This window comes from Salmo salar, chromosome 20 (genome assembly GCF_965601325.2).
Source record: "Salmo salar chromosome 20, fSalSal1, whole genome shotgun sequence".
Classification (NCBI taxonomy): domain Eukaryota; kingdom Metazoa; phylum Chordata; class Actinopteri; order Salmoniformes; family Salmonidae; genus Salmo; species Salmo salar.
In genome coordinates this window covers 81,027,484-81,040,583 of record NC_138310.1, presented here as the reverse complement: position 1 = coordinate 81,040,583, position 13,100 = coordinate 81,027,484, and the positions used below count along the sequence as shown (strand labels likewise).

The following is a 13,100-nucleotide window of genomic DNA, read 5'->3' as shown; positions in this document are numbered from 1 at the left end:
TCCAGGTTCTTCTCTACCCAGGTTCTTCTCTCTCCAGGTTCTTCTCTCTCCAGGTTCTTCTCTCCCCAGGTTCTTCTCTCTCCAGTTTCACCTCTCTCCACGTTCTTCTCTCTCCAGGTTCTTCTCTCCCCAGGTTCTTCTCTCTCCAGGTTCACCTCTCCCCAGGTGCTTCTCTCTCCAGGTTCTTCTCTCTCCAGGTTCTTCTCTCTCCAGGTTCACCTCTCTCCAGGTTCACCTCTCTCCAGGTTCTTCTCTCTCCAGGTTCTTCTCTCTCCAGGTTCTTCTCTACCCAGGTTCTTCTCTACCCAGGTTCTTCTCTACCCAGGTTCTTCTCTCTCCAGGTTCTTCTCTCTCCAGGTTCTTCTCTCCCCAGGTTCTTCTCTCTCCAGTTTCACCTCTCTCCAGGTTCACCTCTCTCCAGGTTCTTCTCTCTCCAGGTTCTTCTCTCTCCAGGTTCTTCTCTCTCCAGGTTCTTCTCTCTCCAGGTTCTTCTCTACCCAGGTTCTTCTCTCTCCAGGTTCTTCTCTCCCCAGGTTCTTCTCTCTCCAGTTTCACCTCGCTCCAGGTTCTTCTCTCTCCAGGTTCACCTCTTGACAACAAAAGAATAAATAAATGGGTAAAGAAAGAGTAATATAGAGATAAAAATGGAATAGTAATTTAGCACAAACATTTTGAGAAAACAAAGAATTAAAGAAGAAATACACACTAAATAGCAAAGTCTAGAGGGAGCCTGTTAGATGCGCGCTCTATCCAGCCCACCATTTGTGTGTTTGTGTGTGTAGGCTCCCTATAGACTTTGCTATTTAGTGTGTATTTAGTGTGTATTTAGTGTGTATTTCTGCTTTAAATTCTTTGTTTGCTTTTAATGGTCTTCTAATCCCTCTTGCATTTGGCTGGCAATTTAATCCTGGTCTTGTTTATGACCAAGCCCCCAAAGACTCCCCCTGAATCTGTATCCGCCCATCCATCCATCCATCCATCCATCTATCCATCCATCCATCCATCTATCCAACCATCCATTCACACAAACACACTTAGCCTATACACATTGAAAAGAGAGAGCACACAGAGAGTGCTGAGTGAAACACAGACTGAGATACAGGTAGAGAGAAAGAGAGAGTGGGAAAGAGAGCGAGCAGAAAGTGTCAGATCGGTGGGAGCCGTGCAGTGTGAGGGCGACAGACAGAGAGCGAGCGAAGAGCACGGGAACAAAGACTAGAGATTCCGTCGTTGCCAGGATGAAAAAGTGGTATAATCACAACCATGATGCGCCGATCGGAGAAGAGTGGGGGTTTCTCCAAGACATGCACCACGGCCTAGTCGAGGTAGGCCTATTCAACTAGCTTTTCCCATATAACTTTTGGATTAGTCTTACATTCAGAAAAAACAACAGAGCAGTCAATTGTATTTATGTTTCTGTAAAAAGCATTGGGTTAAAAATGCAAAGTAATACATTTTTAATTTCAAATTTAAGCTTTTACATTGATAGGATACTGTTGAGTTGTATTATTTAGTTCCTAAACGAACGATGAACATGTTAGATGAGTGTGTTTTCACGATGAGAGGTGGGCTGGCGGCTGTTTACTCCTGTATCAATGGCAGTTGTGTCAAAACCCGGTTGATCTCATCTGATTCCCGTGATATTTCTGGCATCCTGGAATTTGTGTTTATAACACCAAGCTGTCCTCTCGTGGAATGCATTCTATTAATTGGAAATATAATATGATATCAGGAACATTTTAGCACCAAAGCATATTTTGACTGCCTGCAACAAAGCTTGTAGCTGTGTGACAGGCTATATTAATATTAGAGAGTATAATAGCCTAACTGTGTATTGTTCCCGCCTGCTGATGACAGTACTAATGATTTACACTGCTGTTTGTGTTACTGAGACCAGCCTAATGTGTGTGTGTGTGTGTGTGTGTGTGTGTGTGTGTGTGTGTGTGTGTGTGTGTGTGTGTGTGTGTGTGTGTGTGTGTGTGTGTGTGTGTGTGTGTGTGTGTGTGTGTGTGTGTGTGTGTGAGATGAATGACAGTGTCATTGATCAATAAACACACCCAGATTCTCATTCCATCAATATGTCTCAGGATGGCCACAGGGTGGTAGACTTGACATTCTCCTTTTGAGAGGACACACACATGCACAAACACACACACACACACACACACACATACAGACACACACACACACTGTTAATCACTGTGTGTGTGTTGTGTGTGTGTGTGTGATCTGGTGATCTGTGTGTATTTGGTGATCTAGCCTAGTGTCACTGGTTCAATGCGGGGATTCATTCACCAACATGTTCGCAAGGTGGAACACTAGAATAGAGAAACTCAAAGGCACCGAACCGGACTTTTACTGGAGGGGAAGGCGCGCGCTGAGCGGGGCTTCGAATGACACGAGCCAGTCACCTTGCGGTCTGAAAGCGGCAGGCGCAGCAGGAAATAACCCAAACAAAAAACACAAGCTCACCAACCGCAGTTCTCCCTGAGTGGAGTTGTGTCAGAAAGACAAACACATATGACAGTCACTCCTCAGCACAGTGTGAGGATCTAGAGAACGGTCAGATAACGCTGCCCCGTCGCGAGACAGACTGTCTGAGAGGAGATAGAGAGAGGGGGATTGAGAGACCAGCGCAGAGAAGAGAAGAGGGGGTTTGGCGCGCGATGCGTGAGCAGACATAGCACCGGCAGAGTTTGTGCGTGACATGAAGACGAGATGAGCTCAAGCTGTGGCCTTGGTCGCGAGCAGCCGGTGCTGGTTCTGCCGTTATCCCGTCGAAATTAACGAGGTCGTAGGCTACATGTGATGACACGAGCCCCCCGACCGTGGCAGGGTCAGATTGACACGGTAAGGCTCTCTGTGTATAGATGTGGATTTAAGGTAACTGCGCGTTCAGCCTGTGGATGCAGCAGTGAGACACAGCAGATAGCCTCCACTATGTTTACTTCCTATGGAATGGAGAGACAGGATTTTGGTTGACGTCAGACAATGATAATACTCATTTCAGATTATGTCTCTGTCATGTTTTTGCATTAATTGCCCGTTAAAAGCTCCTGCCAACGTGCATATATCCTGACGTTAACGGGGTTGGTTGTTGGTACCGTACCCCCTCCCCCAAATGCTACAGACTTGCTGTTCTCTCTCTGTGACATAATTCCGTGTAGCAGACAGCCTTCTTGCACTCCTGTCTTTAAGTCTGTCTGAACGGTGAGGATTTTGCTTAACGTTGTCAAGAGAAAGATACAAGTTACAGGACTCTCTTCTCTGCAATGGTTCAGTGGGTAAACGGTGGCGCGCGCGACGACTGTTGTTATGGTTCAATTTCAGCACCGCGGACAGCTCCGAAGGGCAAGCGCATGCAGCTACCACATCCGTCCCGTTTACACAGACTATGAGACAGACATACAGACCATCGCCACGTCTTGTTATTTGACATTGTTAACCATGGAGCCAGGAGCGGAATGGGACAAGAAAGGCCATACCTTTTCTAACACACCGACCCATTTGTTTCCATAATGCCACCATTATTAGCCAGATAATAAAACATTTGAAGAAAAAAAGTTAGACAGGCCCACTGGGCTAAAAATGGACCAGCCATCTGGCATTTCGGGCCAGTCTGCCCCTGCTTGGAGCACATTCCCATTGGCAGACTTCACAGGGGCATTATATAGGCTACACAGGCACAAATATCCAATACATTTAGGGTGCTGTCTTTCGGATGGGACGTTAAACGGGTGTCCTGACTCTGAGGTAATTAAAGATCCCATGGCACTTATCGTTAGAGTGGGGGTGTTAACCCCGGTGTCCTGGCTAAATTCCCAATCTGGCCCTCATTCCATCAAGGTCACCTAATAATCTCCAGTTTACAATTGGCTCTTTCATCCCCCTCCTCCATCCTGTAACTATTCCTCAGGTCGTTGCTGTACATGAGAACGTGTTCTCTGTCAACTTACCTGGTAAAATAAGGGTTAAATCAAATAAAATATGTCATTTTATGGGCACAGGCTCATCATGTGAAAATCATGCTATCATCTCCCGCTCGGTTTACTCAACCAGTCAATGACAACATCTACGAGCAATGTCAATCTCCCAGACTGTTGATTGTCCGGTGTATTAACGGGGTTTATTTAAAGCGTTAACCGTGGTGTGTTGAATGTGGCAGCCAAGCCTGTCAATTTCTACTGGTGTGAGAGAAGCGCAGTGTCCTCTGTAGCCTACGGAATGATAAACGTGCATGCCTAATTCAGAAGATATATGTTTCTGTGAATGGGACAGAGGGGGAATTAATTAGGTTCCGTAATAAAGTGAGATGTGCTCTATAGGAGAGCACATACAGAGCGACAGGTATGCAATACCGCCCGCAGCCTTGGCGAGGAAGAGAGCGCGCGCGAGAAAGAGAGAGAGAAAGAAAAAAGAGAAAGAAAGAGAGAGAGAAAGAGAGAGAGAAAGAAAGAAAGAAAGAAAGAAAGAAAGAGAGAGAGAGAAAGAAAGAGAGAGACGGTGGTGGAGGAGTCTGTACCATAATAAATCAGTCTCGCGGGCTGCAGGATGAATAGCTCTGAGGAAGAGGTCGGTGCAGCGGAATGGACCCAGCGCGAGCAGCTCTCCCGTTTACGGCGCTGTAATGATGCTGTCATATTAATTACATCCCTTGACCCAATCGTTTCCCGCCTACTGCTCGAGCTGTTGGGCCCGCCACTCTGCCAACATTCCGACGACCTTGATCAAGTCTATTTACATAAACATCAAAAGCTTCAAGCGTTAACGCTGGACCCATCCCCTAAAAAACGACTCTGTGTACGGTGCTTCCCGCTGCTTGAAATATGTTATACCTGTGGCTGACATGTGGTTATGCGTAGTTGACGTGAGGTTGAATATATACTGAACAAAAATATAAATGCAACAATTTCAACTATTTTACTGAGTTACAGTTCATATAAGGAAATCAGTCAATTGAAATAAATTCATTAGGCCCTAATCTATGGATTTCACATGACTGGGCAGGGGCGCCTAGGGGGGGGGGCATAGGCTTGGGAGCATGGGAGCTAGGCCCAGTCATTGGGGAGCCAGGCCCAGTCAATCAGAACAAGTTTTTTCCCCACAAAATGACTTTATTACAGACAGAAATACTCCTCAGTTTCATCAGCTGGTGGCTGGTCTCAGATGATCCTGCAGGTGAAGAAGCCGGATGTGGAGGTCCTGGGCTGGCGTGGTTACATGTGGTCTGTGGTTGTGAGGCCGGTTGGACATACTGCCAAATTCTCTAAAACAACGTTGGAGGCGGCTTATGGTAGAGAAATTAATAGCTCTGGTGGACATTCCTGCAGTCAGCATGCCATTTGCACTCTCCCTCAAAACTTGAGACATCTGTGGCATTGTGTTGTTTAGAGTGGCCTTTTATTGTCCCCAGCACAAAGGTGCACGTGTGTACTAATTAACAGGGATGTAAACAAATTTGTGCACAAAATTGGAGAGAAATAAGCTTTTTGTGCGTATGAAAAATGTCTGGGATCCTTTATTTCCGCTTATGAAACATGGGACTAACACTTTACATGTTGCGTTTATATTTTTGTTCATTATATTTGCTTAAAATACAAACAAGTTTTAGTTATAGTTTATGACATTAGGTAGAGGGACCGTGTTGTTCATCATGAGCAGTTTGGGAACTGGACCTTTGAAAAGCTACACAAGGCCTCAATCATACAACTTATAGTGATATTCTGATGAGGCAACGGTGTGAAACTGGTAGGATTCATGTGAGAGTATAAGGCTGTTTGGATAGGTTTTCACTGTGCTCTGAGGCTTGGTCTGGTGTTGTATGTTATTGTTCTCCTTCTCCATTTAGCAGTGAGTCCCTCCCAGCCTCTCTGGTAGATCCTCCTCTCCACCCTCTCCGAGTTGGGCATCTCCGGCGCGGCCCACGCTTGGATTGCGTCCTACCTGACAGGTTGCTCCTACCAGGTGGCGTGGCGAGAATCTGTCTCCGCACCATGCGCTCTCACCACTGGTGTCCCCCAGGGCTCTGTTCTAGGCCCTCTCCTATTCTCACTATACACCAAGTCACTTGGCTCTGTCATATCCTCACATGGTCTCTCCTATCATTGCTATGCAGACGACACACAATTAATCTTCTCCTTTCCCCCTTCTGATAAGCAGGCGGCGAATCGCATCTCTGCATGTCTGTCAGACATATCAGTGTGGATGACGGATCACCAGCTCAAGCTGAACCTCGGCAAGACGGAGCTGCTCTTCCTCCCGGGAAGGACTGCCCGTTCCATGATCTCGCCATCACGGTTGACAACTCCCTTGTGTCCTCCTCCCAGAGTGCTAAGAACCTTGGCGTGATCCTGGACAACACCCTGTCGTTCTCCACTAACATCAAGGCGGTGACCCGATCCTGTAGGTTCATGCTCTACAACATTCGCAGAGTACGACCCTGCCTCACACAGGAAGCGGCGCAGGTCCTAATCCAGGCACTTGGCATCTCCCGTCTGGATTACTGCAACTCGCTGTTGGCTGGGCTCCCTGCCTGTGCCATTAAACCCCTACAACTCATCCAGAACGCCGCAGCCCGTCTGGTGTTCAACCTTCCCAAGTTCTCTCACGTCACCCCGCTCTCTCCACTGGCTTCCAGTTGAAGCTCGCATCCGCTACAAGACCATGGTGATTGCCTACGGAGCTGTGAAGGGAACGGCACCTCCATACCTTCAGGCTCTGATCAGGCCCTACACCCAAACAAGGGCACTGCGTTCATCCACCTCTGGCCTGCTGGCCCCCCTACCTCTGAGGAAGCACAGTTCCCGCTCAGTCCAGTCAAAACTGTTCGCTGCTCTGGCACCCCAATGGTGGAACAAGCTCCCTCACGACGCCAGGACAGCGGAGTCAATCACCACCTTCCGGAGACACCTGAAACCCCACCTCTTTAAGGAATACCTAGGATAGGATAAAGTAATCCTTCTAACCCCCCCCCCCCCTTAAAAGATTTAGATGCACTATTGTAAAGTGGTTGTTCCGCTGGATATCATAAGGTGAATGCACCAATTTGTAAGTCGCTCTGGATAAGAGCGTCTGCTAAATGACTTAAATGTAATGTAAAATGTAAATGGTAGCCTTCCTTACTCCCTGATGTGTAACAGGTAGATAACAGATTGATCTGAGAACAGGAAAGTAAGCCACTATAAAAGATGGATTTCCCCTGCCGCATTCAGACCCTAACCCCCCACTACCTCTGTTTACAGGTAATGACCCGCCCCTTTACCTGTCTGTTACCTGTTACCATGGACACCACTGCTTCACCATAGAGGAGGATATTCCTCAACCAACCAGAGTGGAGTTCGGTTTCGACCAGAAGGATTGAAAAGTATTTCCCAGGATACACTGCTTCTCACTGGCACTCGTTATTGTTAACGTGGCAATGGCCTTTCCTTGACCTCTGCAGCAGGAGGAGGAAGAGGAAGTCTACATTTTTTTGTTATTTTTTGGGGGCCTTGCTACCACTCCCCAATATGGAGAGGAACTTTACTCTTATGAAGCGTAGTAGTTCTTGACCAAACTGGACATCAAGACACCTCATCAAGACACCTCATCAAGACATATTCTTAGTTAACAAACTGACCGATGAGATGATCTGGATCATCCTGGTTCTGCCCATGTGGGCGTGGCGTGGGACTGTTGGCGATTCCCAGTCTAACGAGCGGCGAGTCGTGGCACACATCCCTGGTGACATCATCATAGGAGCCCTGTTCTCTGTCCATCACCAGCCGACAGCGGACAAGGTACAACCCTCAGAGACTAAGCCATCCTGTATGTACACATGAATGACTGATGGTGTGAGTGTGATGGACAGTGGGGTCTGAAATGATTGGTACCCCGATAAAGATTAGCCAAAATGACTGTATACAACAAATCATTTAAATACGGAGCTATATTGTTTGCTCAATAAAATGGTTTCAATCCAAGTGCCAATGCTGTTTAGCAAACAGCAGGTGTTTCCATTTGTTGGATAAGATTAAAATGTAGCTCTTTGGCTCTGCACACCAGTGGGAATGTATGAGCGGAACAGAACCCCATACCTACTGTAAAATATGATGCTAGATCTTTAGTATTATGGGTCTGTTTATTTTCCACTGGTCCTGAGGTCCTTGTTAAGGTCAACATCGTAATGAACTTTACCCACTAGCAGTACATTTTAGCCAAAAACCTGGTTGCCTCTGCAAGTGAATCTACCAGCAAGATGAACCCTAAGCACACATCAAAATCCAAAATGGAAACGATGTATCAGCCACAAAATCAACATTTTGCAATGGCCGTCTTAGCTTCCACACTTAAAACCCATTGAAAACCTGGGGTTAGAATTGAAGAGGACAGTCCAGATGTCTTTGAATTGAAGAGGACATTCCATATGTCTTTGAATTGAAGAGAACAGTCCAGATGTCTTTTGAATTGAAGAGGACAGTTCAGATGTCTTTGAATTGGAGAGGACAGTCCATATGTCTTTGAACTGAAGAGGACAGTCCAGATGTCTTTGAATTGAAGAGGACAGTCCATATGTCTTTGAACTGAAGAGGACAGTCCAGATGTCTTTGAATTGAAGAGGACAGTCCATATGTCTTTGAATTGAAGAGGACGTTCCATATGTCTTTGAATTGAAGAGGACAGTTCATATGTCTTTGAACTGAAGAGGACAGTCCAGATGTCTTTGAATTGAAGAGGACAGTCCATATGTCTTTGAATTGAAGAGGACAGTCCAGATGTCTTTGAATTGAAGAGGACAGTCCAGATGTCTTTGAATTGAAGAGGCCGTCCAGATGTCTTTGAATTGAAGAGGACAGTCCATATGTCTTTGAATTGAAGAGGACAGTCCATATGTCTTTGAATTGAAGAGGACAGTCCATATGTCTTTGAATTGAAGAGGACAGTCCTTATGTCTTTGAATTGAAGAGGACAGTCCATATGTCTTTGAATTGAAGAGGACAGTCCATATGTCTTTGAATTGAAGGGGACAGTCCATATGTCTTTGAATTGAAGAGGACAGTCCAGATGTCTTTGAATTGAAGAGGACAGTCCAGATGTCTTTGAATTGAAGAGGCCGTCCAGATGTCTTTGAATTGAAGAGGACAGTCCATATGTCTTTGAATTGAAGAGGACAGTCCATATGTCTTTGAATTGAAGAGGACAGCCCATATGTCTTTGAATTGAAGAGGACAGCCCATATGTCTTTGAATTGAAGAGGACAGTCCATATGCACAGACAAAGGATATCAGGGATCTGGAAGGGTTCTGATTGGAGGACTGGTCTAAGATCTCTCCCAATGTGTTCTCCAACTCAGAAAACAGTGTTTTTATCCTCGCATAGTGAAGGAAGGTTTTAAAGGTATTTAAAACAGGGGTGTCAATAATTTTGACCCCTAACTTTTTGAGAAAAAAACAATTACTTGTTAACAAAATATATTTCTCTGAGCAATTGTATTAGTATAAAATAACATAATTTACCAAAACTGTTTTAGCATACAATATGGCTCAGTTTTTGAATTATTTATATTATACAGTCATTTTTGCTATTCTTTGTCAAGGGGTGTCAATAATTTCAGACTGTGTGACGGTGTATGCTATCCACCCAAGGTGTTAGAAATCAAATCAAATAGCATAAGCAGTATCCAGTGTGTGTGTGTGTGTGGTGTGTGTGTGTGTGTGGTGTGTGTGTGTGTGTGTGTGTGTGTGTGTGTGTGTGTGTGTGTGTGTGTGTGTGTGTGTGTAGTGATGCTGTATAGTGATGCTGTATATGTGTGTGTGTGTGTGTAGTGATGCTGTATATGTGTGTGTGTGTGTGTGTAGTGATGCTGTATATGTGTGTGTGTTGTGATGCTCTATGTGTGTGTGTGTAGTGATGCTGTATGTGTGTGTGTGTGTGTGTGTGTGTAGTGATGCTGTATATGTGTGTGTGTAGTGATGCTGTATATGTGTGTGTGTGTAGTGATGCTGTATATATATGTGTGTGTGTGTAGTGATGCTGTATATATATATGTGTGTGTGTGTAGTGATGCTGTATATATATATGTGTGTGTGTGTAGTTATGCTGTATATATATATGTGTGTGTGTGTAGTGATGCTGTATATGTGTGTGTGTAGTGATGCTCTATGTGTGTGTGTGTAGTGATGCTGTATATATATATGTGTGTGTGTGTGTTCCTCCCCCAGGTACATGAACGTAAATGCGGTTCGGTGCGTGAGCAGTACGGTATCCAGCGTGTTGAGGCCATGCTGCACACTCTAGACCGTATCAACGCTGACCCCCGGATCCTCCCCAACATCAGCCTGGGCTGTGAGATAAGAGACTCCTGCTGGCACTCTGCTGTGGCCCTGGAGCAGAGCATTGAGTTCATACGAGACTCCCTGGTGTCCTCCGACGAGGCCGAGGTGGGGGGAGGCAGTGTGTGGGGGGGAGGCGGGGGAGGAGCCGATGGGAGGGGAGGGCCGAGGTGTGCGGACCCTGCTGCAACCCCTATGCGGGGGAAGAAGCCCATCGTCGGGCTGATAGGACCAGGCTCCAGCTCTGTGGCCATCCAAGTCCAGAACCTCCTACAGCTCTTCAACATACCCCAGATCGCCTACTCTGCTACCAGCATGGACCTCAGTGACAAGGTAGCCACACAATTATTTTCACATTTATTTGACTCTATTCTATTTTCTATGATCTACTTCATTCTATTCAATCTTATTAGTACTTTATGAGTATCCTACTGTTTCTCTTCAACAGAATCTATATAAACACTTTATAAGTACTGTTTTTCTCCAACCGTCTGTATAAGTACTTTATAAGTACTGTTTCTCTCCAACAGAGTCTGTATAAGTACTTTATAAGTACTGTTTCTCTCCAACAGAGTCTGTATAAGTACTTTATAAGTACTGTTTTCGCCAACAGAGTCTGTATAAGTACTTTATAAGTACTGTTTTTCTCCAACAGAGTCTGTATAAGTACTTTATAAGTACTGTTTTTCTCCAACAGAGTCTGTATAAGTTCTTTATAAGTACTGTTTTCGCCAACAGAGTTTGTATAAGTACTTTATGAGGGTGGTGCCATCGGATGCTCAGCAGGCCAGAGCCATGGTGGACATTGTCAAGAGATACAACTGGAGCTACGTCTCTGCCATACACACAGAGGGTAAGAATACACAAGCCCCCCTACAGTGACAGGGTTAGAATACACAAGCCCCCCTACAGTGGCAGGGTTAGAATACACAAGCCCCCCTACAGTGACAGGGTTAGAATACACAAGCCCCCCTACAGTGGCAGGGTTAGAATACACAAGCCCCCCTACAGTGACAGGGTTAGAATACACAAGCCCCCCTACAGTGACAGGGTTAGAATACACAAGCACCCCCTACAGTGGCAGGGTTAGAATACAGTGACAGCGTTAGAATACACAAGCCCCCCTACAGTGGCAGGGTAAGAATACACAAGCCCCCTACAGTGGCAGGGTAAGAATACACAAGCCCCCCTACAGTGGCAGGGTTAGAATACACAAGCTCCCCTACAGTGACAGGGTTAGAATACACAAGCTCCCCTACAGTGACAGGGTTAGAATACACAAGCCCCCCTACAGTGACAGGGTTAGAATACACAAGCCCCCCTACGGTGATAGGGTTAGAATACACAAGCCCCCCTACAGTGGCAGGGTTAGAATACACAAGCCCCCCTACAGTGACAGGGTTAGAATACACAAGCCCCCCTACAGTGACAGGGTTAGAATACACAAGCCCCCCTACAGTGACAGGGTTAGAATACACAAGCCCCCCTACAGTGACAGGGTTAGAATACACAAGCCCCCCTACAGTGGCAGGGTTAGAATACACAAGCCCCCCCTACAGTGGCAGGGTTAGAATACACAAGCCCCCCTACAGTGGCAGGGTTAGAATACACAAGCCCCCCTACGGTGATAGGGTTAGAATACACAAGCCCCCCTACAGTGGCAGGGTAAGAATACACAAGCCCCCCCGACAGTGACAGGGTTAGAATACACAAGCCCACCTACAAAGGCAGGGTTAGAATACACAAGCCCCCCTACAGTGACAGGGTTAGAATACACAAGCCCCCCTACAGTGACAGGGTTAGATTACACAAGCCCCCCTACAGTGACAGGGTTAGAATACACAAGCCCCCCTACAGTGGCAGGGTTAGAATACACAAGCCCCCCTACAGTGACAGGGTTAGAATACACAAACCCCCCTACAGTGACAGGGTTGGAATACACAAGCCCCCCTACAGTGACAGGGTGAGAATACACAAGCCCCCCTACAGTGACAGGGTAAGAATACACAAGCCCCCCCGACAGTGACAGGATTAGAATACACAAGCCCCCCTACAGTGACAGGGTGAGAATACACAAGCCCCCCTACAGTGACAGGGTAAGAATACACAAGCCCCCCCCGACAGTGACAGGGTTAGAATACACAAGCCCCCCTACAGTGACAGGGTTAGAATACACAAGCCCCCCTACAGTGACAGGGTTAGAATACACAAGCCCCCCCGACAGTGACAGGGTTAGAATACACAAGCCCCCCTACAGTGACAGGGTTAGAATACACAAGCCCCCCTACAGTGACAGGGTTAGAATACACAAGCCCCCTCGACAGTGACAGGGTTAGAATACACAAGCCCCCCTACAGTGACAGGGTTAGAATACACAAGCCCCCCTACAGTGACAGGGTTAGAATACACAAGCCCCCCCAACAGTGACAGGGTTAGAATACACAAGCCCCCCTACAGTGACAGGGTTAGAATACACAAGCCCCCCTACAGTGGCAGGGTTAGAATAAACAAGCCCCCCCCCCCCGACAGTGACAGGGTTAGAATTCACAAGCCCCCCTACAGTGGCAGGGTTAGAATACACAAGCCCCCCCTACAGTGGCAGGGTTAGAATACACAAGCCCCCCATACAGTGGCAGGGTTAGAATACACAAGCCACCCTACAGTGGCAGGGTTAGAATACACAAGCCCCCCTACAGTGAAAGGGTTAGAATACACAAGCCCCCTCGACAGTGACAGGGTTAGAATACACAAGCCCCCCTACAGTGGCAGGGTTAGAATACACAAGCCCCC

The 13,100-nt window shown here is 46.6% G+C and overlaps 1 protein-coding gene across 1 annotated transcript in view; it reads left to right on the top strand.

Moving 5' to 3' along the window:
- The first annotated feature begins 1,012 nt into the window (after positions 1 to 1,012).
- The window catches only part of LOC106581415 (metabotropic glutamate receptor 5), a 259,139-nt gene continuing 247,051 nt past the window's right edge, over positions 1,013 to 13,100 (top strand). The window contains exons 1-4 of the mRNA XM_014163472.3: positions 1,013 to 1,325; positions 7,242 to 7,778; positions 10,200 to 10,643; positions 11,049 to 11,163. Coding sequence (XP_014018947.2) covers positions 7,626 to 7,778; positions 10,200 to 10,643; positions 11,049 to 11,163 — 712 coding nt within the window. The 5' untranslated portion in view covers positions 1,013 to 1,325; positions 7,242 to 7,625. The remainder of the gene's footprint in view (positions 1,326 to 7,241; positions 7,779 to 10,199; positions 10,644 to 11,048; positions 11,164 to 13,100) is intronic.